Genomic DNA, 19,333 nt, shown 5'->3' with positions numbered 1-19,333 from the left:
TATTTATAACCTTGGACACTGGTGTTATTTTGACGTACGATCCCACGAAAATAGTCGTCTAAAATATTTGCATAAACAACTTGAATCTATCCCAACTAGTCCAGAACTATCGTTCCAACTAATAAATGTTCAAATTCACAAAAATATGTGTTTCACAAGAAGCCTCCTCCATCGTGTTTACCTTTATTTGTTTTTCTCAACTCTAATTGAAAAAAAAACGGCAATAGGTTTCATAAAATCGCCTTTGATTTGTTCTTGTCTGAATGAAGTTTGTACTAGTATAGTTCTTTTAAATCGTTACACCTGTGGTAGCAAGAGATTCAAATTGATCATTTCAGACGGATACATGTGTTACCAAAATAATTCAACAAGTCTTATATCCTTAAAACAATTTGTATTTCAACGTGTAATCATTTTTTATAAATAAAACAAATGTAATATTAGAAATGGAATCAACACTTAGATGTTGGTGCTGGTGGCAGAGCATTGTTTGCTGCAAAATGTCGCAATCCTGAAAATAAAAGAGAGAAAAATATGAAAATACAAAAAATACAAATGTTAACTTTTATTCAAGTCTGACAAACAAAACTTTATTTTCTCATTTGGAAGACAGTGCATTCAACTGTGCGCATGTTTTGCCATTTACAAAATAATGTCATACTTCAAACGTGCTCATTTTAGTGGATTAACAAGTGTTCTTGTGACGGCTCGAAAGATAAAAGTAGGAAAACCGTGGAAACGTCACCGATTGTCATTTTTGCTTTCTCCCAAAAAACTGCCCTTATTTCCCTTATTGTCCTGTGGCGTACGATAATTATTAATTTACATTGAAAAATCGGAAAGCATAGTTAAACATTAACAATAATGATTCTTCTGCGGAAAAACAAAATCATTTTGAAAAAAAGAAATAATGCATAAGAAAATAAAAGTACTATTAAAATGCATTGACTACGATGATCGTTATTTTTAATCCCCATAAGCTGTGCATACTTTTGACCTTAACTCATAGATGACCTTCAAGGTCAAATGTTGGAAAATAATTTGCTTGATTATTGCTATGAATTGACTGTCTTCATACTTAAGCGCAACTACCTTAAGGGCAATATTGTAAAGAAGATTAAACTCAGTTTGACCTGAACTCATAAATGACCTTGACCACGAATTTCATTATTTTTCTACAGATGACTATAACTTTTGTAACTTATTCAGTGAGAGCCCCAATAATGATAAATTACTTAAAGTTTAATATGGACAACTCATTATTCAGCGAATCGAGATGGAGGTCAAAATTTACCTGCTAGGGCCGACTGGAAACCAGCGTTGTAATCGCACGCGACTTCATTTTTCACATAATCGTCACGTCTGTCGTCATAGTTGTCACCATTGTCAGGACCGCCTACTAGACCACCCTTGAGGACGTTGGGGTTCGGACCTGGATCGCCTATGCTGCACTGTGTGGTTGTTGTAGGACAAGAACTGCAGAAAATACACATCTATATAGTCAAGTTTAAAATATTGAAATCATGATAATGAAAATAATAATATGACGATGAAGAAGATGGTTATTATGATAATGATGATGATGATGATGATAATGATGATGATGACAATGATAATGATTATGATAATGGCGATGATGATGATAATGATGATGATGACAATGATAATGATTATGATAATGGCGATGATAGTGATGATGACAATGATAATGATTATGATAATGGCGATGATGATGATGATGATGATGATGATAAGGATGATGATGACAATGATAATGATTATGATAATGACGATGATGATGATGATAATAATGATGATGATGACAATGAAAATAATTATGATAATGGCGATGATAGTGATGATGACAATGATAATGATTATGATAATGGCGATGATGATGATAATGATGATGATGACAATGATAATGATTATGATAATGACGATGATGATGATGATGATAATGATGATGATGACAATGATAATGATTATGATAATGGCAATGATAGTGATGATGGCGATTTAGATGATGATGGTGATGATGATTATTTTGAAAATAATGATAATGATGATGACGACGACAACACTGTTGCTGCTGGCGATGATAATAATTATGATGATTGTAATGCTGCTGCTGATGATGATGATGAGCAGTATTCTTAATTTTATTATTTTTATCATCATCATCATCATCATCATCATCATCATCATCATTATTATTATTATTATTATTATTATTATTATTTATATACTTAAAACCGTGCAATATCATATGATAATTTATTCAGAGTTTCTATTCCCTTGTTTGCAGTATAATAAATTATTTTAAAGCATGTATGAAAACATTCTGTAGCCCCAGTTTATAAATATAAATGAAATAAACAATGTCATACCTTCCTCGATGATGCGGATGTTGAGGGAACTTGGAACCGAAACCTATCTCATAACTCATGTGATACTTATTATCACCAAGGAGATAGTTAATCTGACTCATGGCAAAGTTTTTGAAGGAATCCGGTTCGATACCTTCCTCGGCGGCCATAGCTGCGATAAACGCTGCGTTCGCTGGAAGAAAATGTAATTTCGTCTAAAACGGACACTTGATATAATTAAAGTTTTGAACTAAGCGTTTAAATTTCAATAGCTGATACAATACTCCTTATCTTAATACATTTCATTTTACGAGGGTGGCAGGGGTGTTATGTTATTTGATGATTTAAAAGGGAAAACCAATAAACATATCTGTGTTGCATGGGGGGGGGTAATCGTTTAAAACGTTTAATTAACTTACACGTATTTATTGTCTAGCCAAATGAAAATTAATGAACATTTTTGTGATCAAAAATTTTAATATAATTATCATATGATATAACGGTAGAACCGAGTCTTTAATTTTCCCCATTGACATGAAAGGGCCTAGTTCCGTATTTCCAATAATCTCTATAAATTCCAATAAAAGAAACATATAAATGTAGAGCCCCATACCAGCATATCTATTAGGTCCCCACTGGTCCCTCCAGGCAAGTCCACAGGGCGTGGTCTGGATACCGCCACCTGGCAAGTAGCTCTTTACAAATGCTTCTATGTCTCTCTTATAGGTATCATCCTTTGTGGCTTCATACAACAACAACTAAAATCAAACGTAAATTTTCTTCTTAAATCATCTCTTTTCACTGGTCCAAAATAAGGTTAAAAAAAGCTTAAAACTGTTTTCGTTATCAAATTATTATAAAATAAATTCGTTTTAAGAGATAATCTGCAAAAACTCTACGATTTGTTGATCCTTCAAATTGAATTTTTAGCTTGCAAGACAGGTAAAAGTGTTTTTTTCATGTACTGTGTAACAAGTATTTTAAAGATCAAAGGAGGACACTTACAGCGGCCCCAGAGTTGGCATCATTCCAAGCAAAACCCCAAGGTGTTCCAGCAGGATACAGGGATTTGGCGTCGGTCAGGTACTTGTCTTCTTGAGTTGCTTTGTACATCCACGCAGCCGCAGTGGCCACTTCATCCTTCTCTCCGCTCGAGCTAAAATTATAACAACCCTTAATATTAAGTTATGCAGTTGTGCATTAGTTTATGGTCTTTTACTGGAGAGATAAGCAGACCTCCAATTGATTGCCAGCTGCATCCATTTGAGTAGTAAATCTCATTTAAAGCCTAAAATCATTAGAACCAGTGTAAAAATGTGATGCGCATGCTCCACTTCAAAATACGACTTTATTTAAACGAAATATTAACATCAAGGTGAACAAATCGTTAAAAGGAAAACTTGGAAAAAAATCATCAACTTACCATTTAACACTACGGACAAAGGCCCTTTCCCTTTTTTAATTCTTTAAATTGTATAAACTTATAATTGTTTTCTGTTTACTACGTTATTAAGTCATTTTAACTGACAATAAAGTCATTCTAACGACTGACAATTAAAGAAAAACAAGATCTTATTTTTGTTAGAAAAAAAAAACAACAAATATATGTATTACTGATCAGGGAGATCACTGATAGCAAAATGTCATTTAACCTGTAGAATTGGGCTGCAGCATTGACACACTGCGTGTAGATTCCTCGGTTGCTTTTTGTGAACGTGTACAAACTCTTAGCTGCAGTTAATAGCTTCGATGCAAAGGCCGTGTCTATAATTTAAAAAAAAGAAATGTTTTCAAAATCAAAGTACTGAGAGCACTGAAAATGCAATTGGTATCGAGAGCGCAAATCATGACCAGGGTCGAGCAAGGTCCATAGTAATATTTGTTTCCATGACCCAATGAAAAAAGCACACAAACAATAGATTAGAATATTCGATATAAACTTGATACTGGTTTAATAAACTAGTAAAATATAAGTAATATTTTAAATGTCATACAATGTAATTGTTAAAAGAAATATAAAAAAGATACATCTTGTAAAATTCGTTTTTTTGCAGACGTCATTGAATGGTGACTCAATGACTCATAATACCTTGACAAACATCTTTGAACACGAGATATCCGGCAGCCAGTGCAGACACCGTGTCACCTGCTACGTCACTTCCTTTACAACTTGGCGTTACTTTGAACGCTGGACGTGCCATGTTCATGTTTTCGGGTCGACCCCAGAAAGAATGATCCCTGTTTCCGTCACCAACCTGAACATTGAAAACATTTATGACTTTTTGAAATATCTAATCGCTTTTGATTTTGAATATAGATCTAATTATTTTGTAGTAAAAACAAAGGTGTTAAAATGTGCTAGAATTAGGAAATTGTATTACATTCAAAACTGACTGAATAGCTCTGTGTAAATGTGATGTTGAAGCTAAGAAAAACATAATTAGTTAGCAAACTTGATCGTGAAAGAACTTTGGATATTTGGATATCACGCCAACTTTTTTTAATAATTTTGCTCTTACATCAAATAAAAATCCGGAAAAAAACATACATTCAACTGAAGGATGACTTGTCAAAATATTCATTCCGTTTAGGTATAACTATAAACGTAAAATATGAATATTCTTAATAAATGTATGAAATTAATGGCTTCTGAAAATCAGTCCCATACACACGTAATTTTTCGTGGACATAGTCGCTAGTGAATATTGACAATTAAAAACATTACCTGAACATATAAGGTGTTTTTACTGGGAACCCAACATTTCAGGAAATATTCAAGCGGCCATTTTATCATATCGCAAGCCATGTCAAGTTGACCTGCAGCCTGGTATCCGTCCTTGAACTTTAGCATGCCCCATTCCAACACCCACGTGGAGAAAGCCATTGGAAGGTTAAATTTAACATGGTCTCCGGCTGAAAAAAAAATATTTACATGAGTATGCATGAGTTATAAGTTTAGTCTAAAACAATGCTTAAAGGTATCTAGGTTGTTAGACCATACTTCACTTTCAAGTTAGAATGAAAATGTTAATAAAACATGAACTTAGTCAGGAGTTTCTTCCCCTTACACTACGTTATGGGGTAGTAAATGTAGGCTGGAAACCAGTCAAACATGTACAAAATGACAAGGAATATTCGTTTCACCAGATGGTAAAAATGTTAACAAAATTCATTGAACATTTATTTATAACTTATTCTCTTTTTATGTTCTGCTATTATTTTTATTTATATCTAGAGTAGACGGGAAAGAGTCACCGTACCTAACTTTTTACGTCGCAATTAAGAACCTACTTTGCTCCAAAAGTGTTGAAACGTTAGTCATAACCTGGAAGATGGGGTGAGGGAGTAGATACTACATTCGGTTACTTTGTTTGCATGGTGTAATAAATGTAAGTCGTGACATTAAAATACACCACCCAGGTTTACGTAAGTAAATTTGTAAGCATATTGGCTCCAAAAATGCTAAACTAATGTTTACAAATAAAAATTAAGACCAGACTTACCATCGTACCATCCTCCGCTAAGGTCATGACCTTGGTCATTATCGTTTACAGCGGAATCACCGCGCCACGGTATTGGGTTGTTGTCGGGAAGTTTACCGGATCGTTGGGCATCGAAGAACAGAATTGACAGACCGAGGGCTTTTCCATAATCGTACTTCATAGCCGATCCTAAATATATTTAATAATAAATGTTAGTCCTTTCTATATTTTCAGATTTTATGGATCACTGTTTTTACTGTGACGTCATATGCCTAAGCAATCAAACACTAAAAGCCTGAGTCCATAGGATACAACATTTGAAGGGCATTGCTCGGCCATTCAGGTTTTTCTTTTTATTTAATTATTAATTATCATCATCATCATCATTATCAACAACAACATCATCATCATCATCATTATTATTTTAGATGTAAAATAAAGGAAAGTTTAAATTTGTTTACCTCCGGTAGAAGAACTTCCGGGAGTTATTGGGTTACCAGTATGAGCTGCAGGTGGCTGGGTATTTGCCTGGTTAGGTGCCTGTGTTGCTGAGCCAGTGGTACCACTTCCGGTACCGCCTGTGCCAGTTGTGCCTGAACTGGAACCGGCTCCGGCTCCTGTTAATAAGAAAGCAGCGTTTGTTTTACTTTTACTTACATCTTTGTCGTAAATAATCATGAATAATATGTTTAACCGTAGCGTTTCAAAGCGTTTTACGATAAACACTATTAATGAACCTCATGTCTTACTTAACACGATACATCAATCTTCAATTTAATCAACTGCAAACTTCAAATGTTTTAATGCGTTTTTACATTGTATAATGTCTTATAACATCAGAGTTACCGCCCCTACCTTCAATAACGTAAGTTGATTGCGGTGCTTGATCCCCTGACATATGACCAATGAATTCTATCACTAAGTCTTCTCCAGGCTTTAGATCAGCGTCCCATGGCATGTTTTTCACGACCCATTCTGTGGGACTGTGTGATACGACAGTGGCTTTCCATATCTTAAAACAAATAGCAGCATAGTAATTATTATTGTAACAAAAGCGTTTGCCAAGTCATGTCTCAAACAATAGAAACTGAAATAATCTAGATTGATAAGAAATAATCTAGATTTAGGATATGCTATATGTATTCCAGACACGAATGTTTTGCATAGATCTTTGCAATTCCATGTGTGGCTTCGTAAAATAGTTTTGTATAAATCAGCAATTTATTCGTGAAAGTAAAAGATGAAAATGGCCATCCAAAAGTCAAGTCGTTTGAAACCTTTAACTGTAACCGACTAAAGCGTTCCATATATAAAAATTAACATCAAATAAGTTCATATATTAGGTGAATGCTATATCGGTCTTCCATATTCTAGTGGATGCATGTTCTATTCTCGGACAAGGCGAAATTGCCCCGTGATAATTGATCTCGGTCTTGGGTCTAATGGTAATTTATCCCCGCCGCTGATTCAGAATTCGTGAGTGATAAGAAGTCGGTCTCTTGCGGGAAAATTCGCAATAACTGTTTAGTTAACCAGAAAAGCTGGTTTAAATGGACCGACCACCGTAATGTGACAGATATGTGCTGATATCGACGTACGTTTGTAAATACGATACCAAACAAACAAACATTACATAGTGATAGTATGTAATACATGCGTCAGTGGACTTCCATACATTCAAAAACTGCACTACAAGCATACATTTTATTTTGCCTTATAATAATTCAATATAAGGACAAGAAAAACGGAGATACTATATAAAGACATTTACATAATAAAGGTTATCTACAGTGTTTACAATCGGACCCTGACATCCATAGAATAAGCCTGGGTCAAAAACTAAGACTTGCATTGCCATATTTCTTAAATGTCAAGTTCATATTAAAATCTTAGACATTTTTGGTGTGGATCGGACTCGGACCTCTTTCCTATACGGCCAACATTCTGTAGATCGATTTAATTATCATTTTCATGAATATCAATGCAAACACTACCCATACAAATCATCAATGTCTTATTTGATTTAGTTAAAAACCCTACATATTTCAACCATTCAAAAACACGAAACAAAACTTACTGCTTGCATTTTGTTTATTTCGAAGTTAAATCAAATTGGCTGACCCCGGACAATTTAATTGAATGCTTGTGTAAATTTGTTAAGAAACAAAAAGATGCGAAAATTGCCGAAATTTGTTGAGAATTTACGCGGTTTTTGCAATGTTTACGTAATTTTCCGTTTACCTCGAGGCTATCAATGGGTTTGTCAAATGTAAGGTGAGCCTTCCATCCGTGAACAGCATGGTCAGCATGAACTGTGAACGTTCCTTGAAATCCACCGTTCCATGAATTCAAAATGTTCACAGGTGCTCCGAGTGATGACGTCACGCAGACAAGCAGCAGAAGAGACAACATCTTGTTTCTGTGAAGAAAATTAAAATAAATTATTTGTACAGTAAATACTTATCCCTTACTCTTTGGAGATATCTTTAAATATGATCAAAAGCAGCTATAGAATAGAAAAGATGCATTGTACCTATACATTGCCGTAAACTGTCTGTTGAAGGTGCATGCCTCCAGATCAGCCAATATTTTTAAGACAATCAACCTTTAGAACAATGTATTAAGATTTTAAGAAAAGTAAAAAGATTCAAGATTCAAGCCATAGTTAAGTTATGTGCGATTAATGACTAATTTTACTGTAAAGCACTATATATCTACAGCGTGACTAACGCAGTAAGGAATATTTTTGCATATTCTGACTTATTTTTTTTGTTTACCTTCTATCATTTTATTTTTTAAGCACATTTTCAAAATGTTCATGGAAGTTTGCATGAATCTTTTTAATTATTAATTGCTTTAAACAACCATATGCCTTTTCTGACGATGATGATTTGAGAGAAGACAATGTGATGTGTTGGTAATACAACGAATCAACACAAAGGTTAGGCGAGTCGTTATTACGCGAATCGTCAGTGGGGCGAATCGTTGTCAATTCTTTTTGTTTATGCATAGCCTCCCTTCGCAAACACAGTTTCAGCTATCATATACAAGTTTGCTTCTTTAAAAAAAAGCATGCGAGAGGTATTTTTGCTGCTGTGGAAGATTTGTTTAATTTGAAAATATTTGGAAATAAGACACAATGAATGGTTATAAATTACAATTATTTAACAAAATATAATTTATTATATAAATTGAATATATAGTATCATAATGAAAGTTTGTTTACACTTCATTTTTTAATGTTTTGAAAGATTCATGAGATTATATGCTGGAGAAATGGATTTTTTCCTTGACGCATTAGGGATACTTTATATACAAAGGAAACTAAATTTAAAATAAATGATATGTATATTAAAAGTAGTATCAAAATAAAAGTTTCTTGTAAAATTCAATAAGCAAATGTTCGATTTATGTTTTGGTAAGTATATGAAAACATTTCCTCTACATTTTCCAAAACGGCCATAAAGTATGTTAATCAGACAATTTTAAGTCAAGGATTTACATAAAAATGTTTTATATCATTTGATTGGAATAAACAGAATATAAAAAGCTGCATGCCTCCAACCATAATATTTTTAGAAAATCAAACTTGTGTCAAATGTGTGCCACTTGCGCCAAAAAATCCCCGTTGCGTTACTTAGTCATACCAGTTCAAAAGAGCTTTGTACACGCGATACACGGTTCACTCGGTCATATAATAGTGCATGGTGTTAATGTATCTATATATGTTCACTGTTACTATTTATCGTTACTGTTACTATTTATCGGAACAAGAAATAGTAAAACGCTTTTCAGAAAACAATACTGTAAAAGATTTATACATTTAAAAGATAAGAATGGAATGAAACATCCACGTAGCGCTAAGTAACGTAAATAATATTTTCCGATTTTTCTTTGTACCGATCGATTCGTTCACTTCGATGTTCCGTAACGTACCGGAAAACGGTGTTTAGCTAGGTTTTCGAAAAGGTCAATTTTTCGTTTAAGTTAAGTCGTATTTTGAAACGGAGCATGCGCAAAACAAATTTTGTAGACTGCTCCTAATGGTTTTAAGCTGTAAATGACATTCATTTACTACAATCAGATACGCAAAAATGGATGCCGCCAGCAATCAGTCTGAACACTATGGAGAGGTCTGATGACCTCTCCAATAAAATCGCATAAATGTCGTATTCATGTGTGTGTCACTTATATAATGTAATATTCTTTTCAATATGCTTGGTACTGAACAAAAACTTATTTCCGTTTTCAAAGTGACTGACTTGAAGTCCCATGTACAGTAGTTCTTGCAACAGCACAACAAAATAGCGTGTAAAACAGAAAAAATCAACAGAATTATATAAAACAGAAAACAAAATTATATAAAAAAAAAATGCATAGAGGAGCGTTCCTCCACAAAGCTTGGATGTCGTCATATGCCCTCACAGTGGACATGCATGTGACTAAAAATCCAAAACAAATTCACTGACAATGCAAAAATTTGTTTTTATTACTATTAAAAAGGTTAAATAATGCAACTGAAAATGTATAATATAACATTATTTGTATTATTTAGAAATCGTAGCTTCATTTATAAGAAAAAGTTTAAGAGACAAAAATAAACATTAACCAAAAGTTATTATATTTACTCACGTCTCGGTATTTTATTGTGGCATAAAACGATGATTGCCCCAAAACTTGTGCAGCTCACTTAGATAAGAACCCTCTTTTATATAATTTCATATCGTTACGCAAATATGCAGTCTAATATTGTAAAATGGTGTAAACATTTTAATTTTGCGGGAGAACAATTCAATCGGAATCTCGGCTATCAATAATAACCGAAGTTTTTATCCGAAGCTTGACGGAAAGAGCCGAGAACAATTTTGAGCTGTTAATTAGAGAAATACTAAAGATGACAATTATTCGTACCAGAATAAGGACGTTAAATATAAATAACATTGTTTTTTATTCATGATTGTAAATTACACCGACGTTACGTCATGACCTTTACAACGTATATGGACAAGCCTATATTTCAATCTGGACAAAACCATTTATCATTTAGGGACGATTTCAAATTATGAACTGGCTGTCCAGGTATAAGTGCTGATTATGATCAGACGGTGCGGATGGTCTGCACTGGTCCTGTGTTTAAAATCTGTTTCCTCAAGCAGGGTAAGGGCAAAAGCAAAGAAATGAACTACTTCATGAAAGAGCATAACTTGTATCGTAACTTTTTATAAACCAGTAACCTATTTCTATTTTATAAATATTAATGTAATATCATTGTCATAACTATTATTATGATTATTATTATGATTATGATTATTATGATTATTATTATTGTTGTTATTGTTTTTATTATTATTGTTATTATTGTTATTGTTATTGTTATTGTTATTATTATTCTTATTCTTATTATTATTATTATTATTATTATTATTATTATTATTATTATTATTATCATTATTATCATCATTATTATTATTATTATTATTATTATTATTATTATTATTATTATTATTACAACCTCTACTTATCATCGTCACCATCGTCACCATTACCACTACCACCACCACCAAAATCACTACTTTCACAAATACAACCACCACTACCACCACCACACTACTACAAATACCGCTACTAATACTTCCACAACCACCATTACCGCAACCACTTTACTGCCACTTCTACCACTACTTCTACTATACTACTACTATCACTACCAATTCTAATGGTGGTGAAAAATATTTTACGCAAAATAATTGAGCTTTACAGTATTCATTAGTAAACATGTACTATGGGACCTCCGGGGTCACTATCTTGGTCTTTTCACATTGAAGTTTACTTCCTGACCTTACTTTTCCCAGAGATAAAAATGTCATTTTTTGAATTAACCATAATTTAGTTCATCAATTACTTGCGTATATTAATGTAATCTATTAACATGACTTTCGGTCAACAAAAAAACATTTGGATTAACAAAAATATTGAATACTTTTATTTTTTTATTTTATTATCATAATTTAGAGGTTTTATGGACAGTTCCTGTGCGTTGTACATCTTTTTTATTTTGTTTTGTCTATTGTTCAGAGTTGTTGAAGACTGGCATGTTTCTGTGATCATTATTAAAACGTGTTGCCCTTGGACCAAAGCCAGAGCCAAAGTATCCGCCAAAGACTTCCTGACTCGTTCGTTCTGTTCGGTTCAGTTCTGTATCTGTTCCTGTACGATTATAACTTAGCACCATTTCCCCAAAAAAAACTTTGTTGAATCTAATTCAATATTTGATATTTAGAGAAACATTTCTCAAAGCGAACTTGATATGCATGTATAAAGTTTATATGCTGTATATTTGTTAAAGTAGGTACTTTTTAGCAAAAAAGTAAAAAAAGCGTCACAAAAGATCGATTTTTATTTTGTTTTGCTAGGTTTAAAGGCGCATGAACTCTGTATCGATCAATCGGAACATTCTCGTCTATTATCTATAATAACCTCGGAAACAATACGGGTTGAAAGAAGTTCTACCACGTGGTTTCAGATGTACATAGAAACAGAGTTTGTAATGATAAAAAAACGTGTTATGTACATAATTACCAGTGTATATATTTGGCATCCAAATGAGAAAAAAGTATGTTTCGGTACAATAATGATTGAAAATATTAGTATGTCTGACAACACTTTTGTATTAAAAAATTCTCACTGATGTACAATTTAAAACAAATCCGACTTAATTTCAACAGGTTGGCATTTTGTACTTTTAGTTTCTACACTCATGATAATAAATATATAAATAATGTATTGTTTGCTTTTGTATCTATGAATTGACTTATTTTAGGTGGATTTATACTTTTATTGGAAATACTCCTAGCATTAAATTACTATTTGTTTAGACCGAAATACTGTTCTGTGTATTCATACTATTGTGTTCGAGGTCTTACGGAAAGGGCCGAAAAGTTGCGATTGTGTATCGACTAGGATCGTATGTCGACCTCCAAGCTTTAATATCGGAGGAGGTAACCACCGATCTTAAAATAAACATTCAGGATTCTAACCTTCGAAGGGGAGATACACTGTGTCCAACTTGAGCAAGTATAGCTCTCTTTATTCGCTTCTTATGGCACTTCAACTAATAGTGAGATACACTGTGTCCAACTTGAGCAAGTATAGCTCTCTTTATTCGCTTCTTATGGCACTTCAACTAATAGTGAGACTTAAAAGGCCCATCATGCATCAAAACTGTTATTATTTTCAATTCTCAAAAACTTCTTATTTTGTAGTGTTCTGGTACGGTTTCCGAAGAGTAAATACTTGAATCGTCTTATTTATTTCGCTTTCATTTTGGAAAAGAATTTAGAACAGTTATTGTGATAATTATTTGCATGGAAGTTTAAATACTTGGATGCTTTTTACGACATATAATTACACATTCAGCTCTATTTTACTTATATGATATAAACATATATTTGCCCTTTTCTAATTAAAAAGAACTGCACTTATTTCTGAAAGTTTAAGTGTCTCTAACCAAACATATCAATAAGTAGGTTGAGTAAAGTGCATCTCTCAATATACCTTTATCTTCAATGTGTTATATATAAATTAAATGTTTAAGACTGGCTTAATAGACTGAGCTAAATTCTGAACGTTGAAATACGTGCGTTTCTACAACAGGAAGAGTTTTGTCTGCAAAGTTAAAGTTCATTCGGTCAAGAAACCGTAAAAGGCCGCTGTGTAACACCGCACTTTGGGGTCAAACGCACTTTGGGGTCCGACCCCAAAGTACGTTAAACTTCGCACCGCACTTTGGGGTCAAACGCACTTTGGGATCAAAATCGAGAAATTGACCCCAAAGTGCGTTAATATGCTACATATCAACGCACTTTGGGTTCAAGAGGTCTAAAGGTGTCATCTGAGTTCTGCTTAAATACTGTGTACTGACTTATTTTCTATCTGCGACATTGGAATATTTGAGTTGGAGTTCAAGATGGCGGTCAATACTGTATGATGCTTAAGTGATAAAAGTTTCATTAATTTTACCACTTGAAATATCTAAAAATCGTGTTCATATAACAAAATTACGGTTGCATAAAAGTGACATTTGCATTTTTTTGTTTTTAGTTTTGTATACATATTTTATTTTAGTTTTGCATACATATTTTTTCAGTTTTGCATTCATATTTTATTTTTGTTTTTCGTACATATGTTATTTTTGTTTTTCATACATATTTGAGCCAATCAAAACAGCCTTTAAATCTCATAACATCCCATAGTTGAGTATAAAACTAGCAGAGTGGTTAGGTCACATTTTGGCCCATTTTTGGAATCGGCCCAGTCGTTTTCGGCCGGGCAAGTCTGGTTCAACCGACCCTTTTCGGCCCATTTTTGCGACGGACGCGCCCTCAGGCGCGTTCAGAGCTAAGTCATCTACACATGGGAATTCGTTGGCTACACTCGCGCAATGTGTCCTAAACCGATTAACAGCCCAAGAAATAGTACATGAATTTGATCTTTCAAAACTCCCATACTTTGTCTGGATATCTTAAAATCTTCCATATTTAGCCTTTTCAATTTCAAATTAAGTTATCCAAGTTAAAATATGAACGTATATTATTGATAAAAACGTTGTAGTCCCGTAGTATTATTGCACAATATGCAAATTACTGCCAAAACGATTTACCGCTGTCGAAAAAGTAGGACAGCAAATTATACAACAATAAAGGTGTAACCTCTGAGTTCCAAGACATTATTAGTAGGAAATAAATATTTCTACATTATACAAAACATTATTATTAACAAATCAAAAGTTTTTCGTGACTCTAGGATAACTTGCGCATTAATAAAAGAAGAACTATTTTAGTGACTCATACCGCGAGTTTAGCTGAATATTCAGCAGTTATTAATATATTAGATACAGTACAATGGTTAGTATAAATATTTATTATTGAAAATGCATGTAAGAAGAGTTTTCAACACTTTACCGCCATGTAGTCTTTCATGGTAAGGAAGTTATAATATCAGTTCTACTTCCGATTCTTGTGGTTTGTTTACATAATTTTCTAGGTCATGATATGAGTTAACCTTCGCTATTCTAAAAATAGATTCTGCTTCACCTGTTCTGATTTCTGGACAGGCGATTAGGGAGTATACATTATACATGTAATAAACCAGCGGATTACATGTAATACTTTTAGAAATTCTATACAATTGTAAGAAGCAAACAAGTTGAAAATGGAATTAAGTGTGAAATTTGAAAAGGACAACTAAACACTGCATGTAGTACTTAAATTAAAATAATAACGATGTGCTCTGACCTCTACATCTTTACCTTGTATATAAGAAAAAAATCTAAAAAATACACTGTTAATTGCTGATGATTTTAACCAATTTTTTTTTAATGAGACATATCCAAGAGAAATAAAAATACAAATAACTTATATTTTATTGTCTATATGCCCACTATGATATAACACGAAGCAATTCTAAATAGCATTCTCAAATGTAAAATGTATAATGCTTGAAGTTTATTTGCATGGTTTTATTTTAGAAATATTTCGTTGACAGTTTTTTTTCTATTTACATATCATTTCTTGGAATAAATCGATAAGGACACTGAATTACAAGTTTGAGCATACATTTCATTCTGTATTTAAGTGCTTAAATTGAAAGTAGAAAATCTGAATTATATCAGTTTGGGACACAAAATATATTGCTCTACAAATCTCGTATGGAACTTGTATGGAACAAATTTTCTCTGTAATATATTTTGTGTTTTGTTTTTGTTTTGTTTTTTCTAAAAGAAGCCTCAATGTCTCTCCGGTTGCATGTCCGTCGCATTCAGTGCTGCAGCACTTTGATTTTATATTATATGTATTTTATTTAATTATTGTTTTTATTATTATATACTGTTATATTAGTGTCTATTTGGAAAGGGCTGTTGATTGGTGATCAGTTATTATTCCATGAATATGCACCACTCAACCCCACCCCCTGAGAATTGAGAATTATGAAATTTAGGTCAATTCCTTAGCACATCCAGATAATGTACAGAACTTTATGCCGGGTGTGCCGGCTCAAGGTCGGGGTCACAGCTACAGGTCAAATGATAAAGACTTGGTTTCATGTCCGCTCCTTATCTCCGAAACCCCATGAAGGATTTTAAGGCACCTTGTGACAAATGTTAACCACAACGAGACCATATGCAGAACCTTTCTTTGGGTTACCGCGGATACTAAAAATGAAAATGTTAGTATTTGCAAATGGCATTTGCAAATGGCATTTGCAAATGGGGTACTGTAATTTACAGATGGCGAAGTGTTTGAAAATGGTGTTTAACAAATGGTGTAATTATCCAAACCTCTACTTTGCAAATGGCGTCATGTAAAAATATGTACAAAATAACAAAAATAAAGTAATATACAAAAAAAACTAAAATAAAATATGTATGCAAACTAAAAAAGAAAATGTATGCAAAACTAAAATAAAATATGTTTGCAAACTAAAAAAAAAAAAAGAATATGTATGCAAAACTAAAAAAAAGTATGTATTCAAAACTACATGTAAATAAATATCTACGACAAACAAACAAAAATATGTACGAAAAACAAAAAAAAAAGTATAAAAGAAATACAAATGTCACTTTCATGCCACCGTTCAAAATACTCTAGTACAGAAATTGTGTATTCCTAGAATAAAAAGATGCTGCAAAAAGTATCCCGTTCTGTCGGTCATTTATTTGATAACTTTTGGTGCCATATTGAGCCCCATTTTAAATATGTTGGGAATGAAAAAATGCAGTTAATGTCTTTTTCCAAAGAACTATAAATATACTCTATTGCAATGTTCTGATGAATTTTTTTTTTCGATCGGACTATAAATAGTGATTTTTACAAAACATTATTAAGCTCATCAACAAACTTAAGGGTTTTTGTAAGCTCCATAACAACCGTTCGCCAGAGGCTTTTTTATGGGAAATCCTACATAGTTCTTAAGAAAGAGCAAACATGAATTTTATAATGTTAAAATAATGGTATCTGAGAAATGTAAGATGCTTGTTATCTGAATAAAGTAGCGATAACTGTGATATTATTCGTCATAAAAGAAGTCAAAACATTGTAGTATTTGACTTCCATATAATATACTAATTCACTATAACTGTAAACTATAAACTGTATACTATAAGCAACAGATGAAAAAGATGGTTCAGGTAATTGGCCAATGTGTATTTTTGGATAATATAGAAGAACACCAAAATAAAAAATTTTTTTAAGAAAAACAAAAAAGCATAATGTGCCTTTAAAACGTTATTTTTAACCCTCGGGGGATCAATACCCCACAATCCCCTCTATACCCCTAAAGAGAATTTTACATTATTCTGAAGCTCCGCTCTTAATGTGCGACTACTTAAATAGTTGATATTTTTGGTACTGCCTGTACGGACTACTACTTAAAGCCGCATCTACACCTAGTCAAGTTTCTTATATGTCACATTTAGCTAAATAAATGGCCCTTTCAACATATTATCAGGCACATTTTTTACTGAAATGTCTTACTAAGATTTCCCAGAATTTATACCTTTGTCTATGCTAAGACTATTGTATTTCTTAAAAATGTGTAAATAAAAAAACGGGAAAATAATGCATTTAGCTAAAACCAATGGAGTTAATGAAAGGTGTACAATTCTTTTAAAATAAATGGAAAATTTGAGAAAAATATTTTAAGCTTAATAATTGATACAAATTCTTTATTTGGTGATTTATTTGGTGAAAGTTCTTCGCTTACTAATCAAGATCATTTAAATCCCTATTGATTCTACTATAATTCAGGGCTATTTAATGTCTATTTAATGCCTTGATTTTTTTGTTTACCATTGGCTTTGACTACAATATATTATTTAAAACATAATGAACTTTAATTTTCTATGACCCCAAAGTGCGGTCGTTTGCCTGATGTTAAAAAATGCATATGTACCTGTTTAACGCACTTTGGGGTCGAAATTGGACCCCAAAGTGCGTAACGCACTATGGGGTCGGACCCCAAAGTACGTAACGCACTTTGGGGTCGGACCCCAAAGTGCGTTTGACCCCAAAGTGCGGTGTTACACCGCTGCACCAGAAAGATATGTGCACGCAAGATATTTGTAAGTGTAAAGGGTGTAGACTGGGTTCAAATTTTTTGACAACTGATCAACGTCTTGTTTTCAATGAAGCGAGGGTGAAAGATGAAAATTCGAAAACACAACAAGCTACAGATATGAAAATGTTGGATCTTAGTGTTTCAACCTCTAAAACCATCATCGCGAAATCATGATGGCGTTCCCGTAGTTTCGAATTTATATCATTTTTTCCCGCCATAGGGAAAACACTACAAATATTGGTGTCATTTTCGTGCGTCCGTGTTTAAACCCTCTTTTAAAAAAATGAATACTAATGTACTAAGTGGGCGGGTTTATTTGGCCGATAAAATATAAAATGCTAAATGTTATCTTTAAAGTAGTACAAATTAGTGCACGAAAGAAAAACACATATAGATAACCAGCCTTCCTGGTTCACATACCGTCATACGGGCGGTAGTAATGAGAGAGTGCTGGTGTGATGACAGATTTGTAAAATTTGCTGATTACAACAAGTAGATTAGACATTTAGTCCGTAAATTGATATTACGTAAATAAGGACAATTACATCACTGTGAACTTACTGTCCATTGACTGAAGATACTATTCCTTTCTCCAGTAACAAGAATATTTTAAATTTATATACAGGTTTAGAGTGACAGATTGACATGAAACTAATGAAATGAATTAATAGGACTTGCTAAGTGCATTGATATTGCGACCAAGCGTCGATATGGCTTTATAAATATTACCATCTAATTAAATTTTTAACTACATGTGTATATTGTAACTCGAACTGTTAATCTTTACCACTTTTCTTTAAGGACATTTTTCTGTAACAAGTTCTTTGTTAAATTGGAATGTATGCCATTTGTTGCTTATGCTTAGAATGAACCCATTCAGTTTCTCTCCAAAATTTATATAAAGAAATTAATTGGCTCTCACTATCTGATAGAAGAACGTACCAAAACCTTATTTAAACATATAGAATTCATAATGGAGACGTTCCTGATTATTTAAGTAATATTTTTCCAGAAAGAGTTCATAATACAACACCATACAATCTTGGAAACTCAGAAGACTTTGCAACTTTAAACAGACGGACTCATATATTTTCTTCTTATTTTGTGCCTTCGTCGGTAATGCTATGGAACAACTTGCAACCTGAAACAAGATCTGTAGAAACTCTGTCACATTTTAAATCTCTATTAAAGAAATCAACATTTTGATCTACAGACACTCCAAAATAGTACCTTACAGGTGAAAGAAAACTCTCAGTTTTACACTGCAGACTGAGAAATGCATGCAGTAACTTAAATTTCCACTTATTCTGCAATCATTTGTCACAGGATGCAAATTGTTCGTGCGGTTATGAGATAGAAGATGTTAAC

At 32.9% G+C, this 19,333-nt stretch overlaps 1 protein-coding gene across 1 annotated transcript; it reads right to left on the bottom strand.

Moving 5' to 3' along the window:
• Window positions 1-374: 374 nt before the first annotated feature.
• Window positions 375-10,593, bottom strand: LOC132730601 (endoglucanase E-4-like). The gene is made up of 13 exons (XM_060716557.1): window positions 10,484-10,593; window positions 8,093-8,270; window positions 6,707-6,863; window positions 6,313-6,468; window positions 5,873-6,040; window positions 5,095-5,282; window positions 4,459-4,624; window positions 4,022-4,133; window positions 3,375-3,525; window positions 2,983-3,127; window positions 2,391-2,562; window positions 1,295-1,476; window positions 375-511 (listed from the first exon to the last, which is right to left on the bottom strand). Exons 2-13 carry the CDS (start codon window positions 8,261-8,263, stop codon window positions 453-455), a joined length of 1,827 nt encoding a protein of 608 aa, XP_060572540.1. The 5' UTR covers window positions 8,264-8,270; window positions 10,484-10,593; the 3' UTR covers window positions 375-452.
• Between the last annotated feature and the right edge of the window lie 8,740 nt (window positions 10,594-19,333).

This window comes from Ruditapes philippinarum, unplaced genomic scaffold (genome assembly GCF_026571515.1).
Source record: "Ruditapes philippinarum isolate M1 unplaced genomic scaffold, ASM2657151v2 ctg4198_1_1_1_1, whole genome shotgun sequence".
Taxonomy (NCBI): Eukaryota; Metazoa; Mollusca; class Bivalvia; order Venerida; family Veneridae; genus Ruditapes; species Ruditapes philippinarum.
Note: the sequence above shows the minus strand (reverse complement) of the source record. Positions and strands in the feature narration are given on the sequence as shown.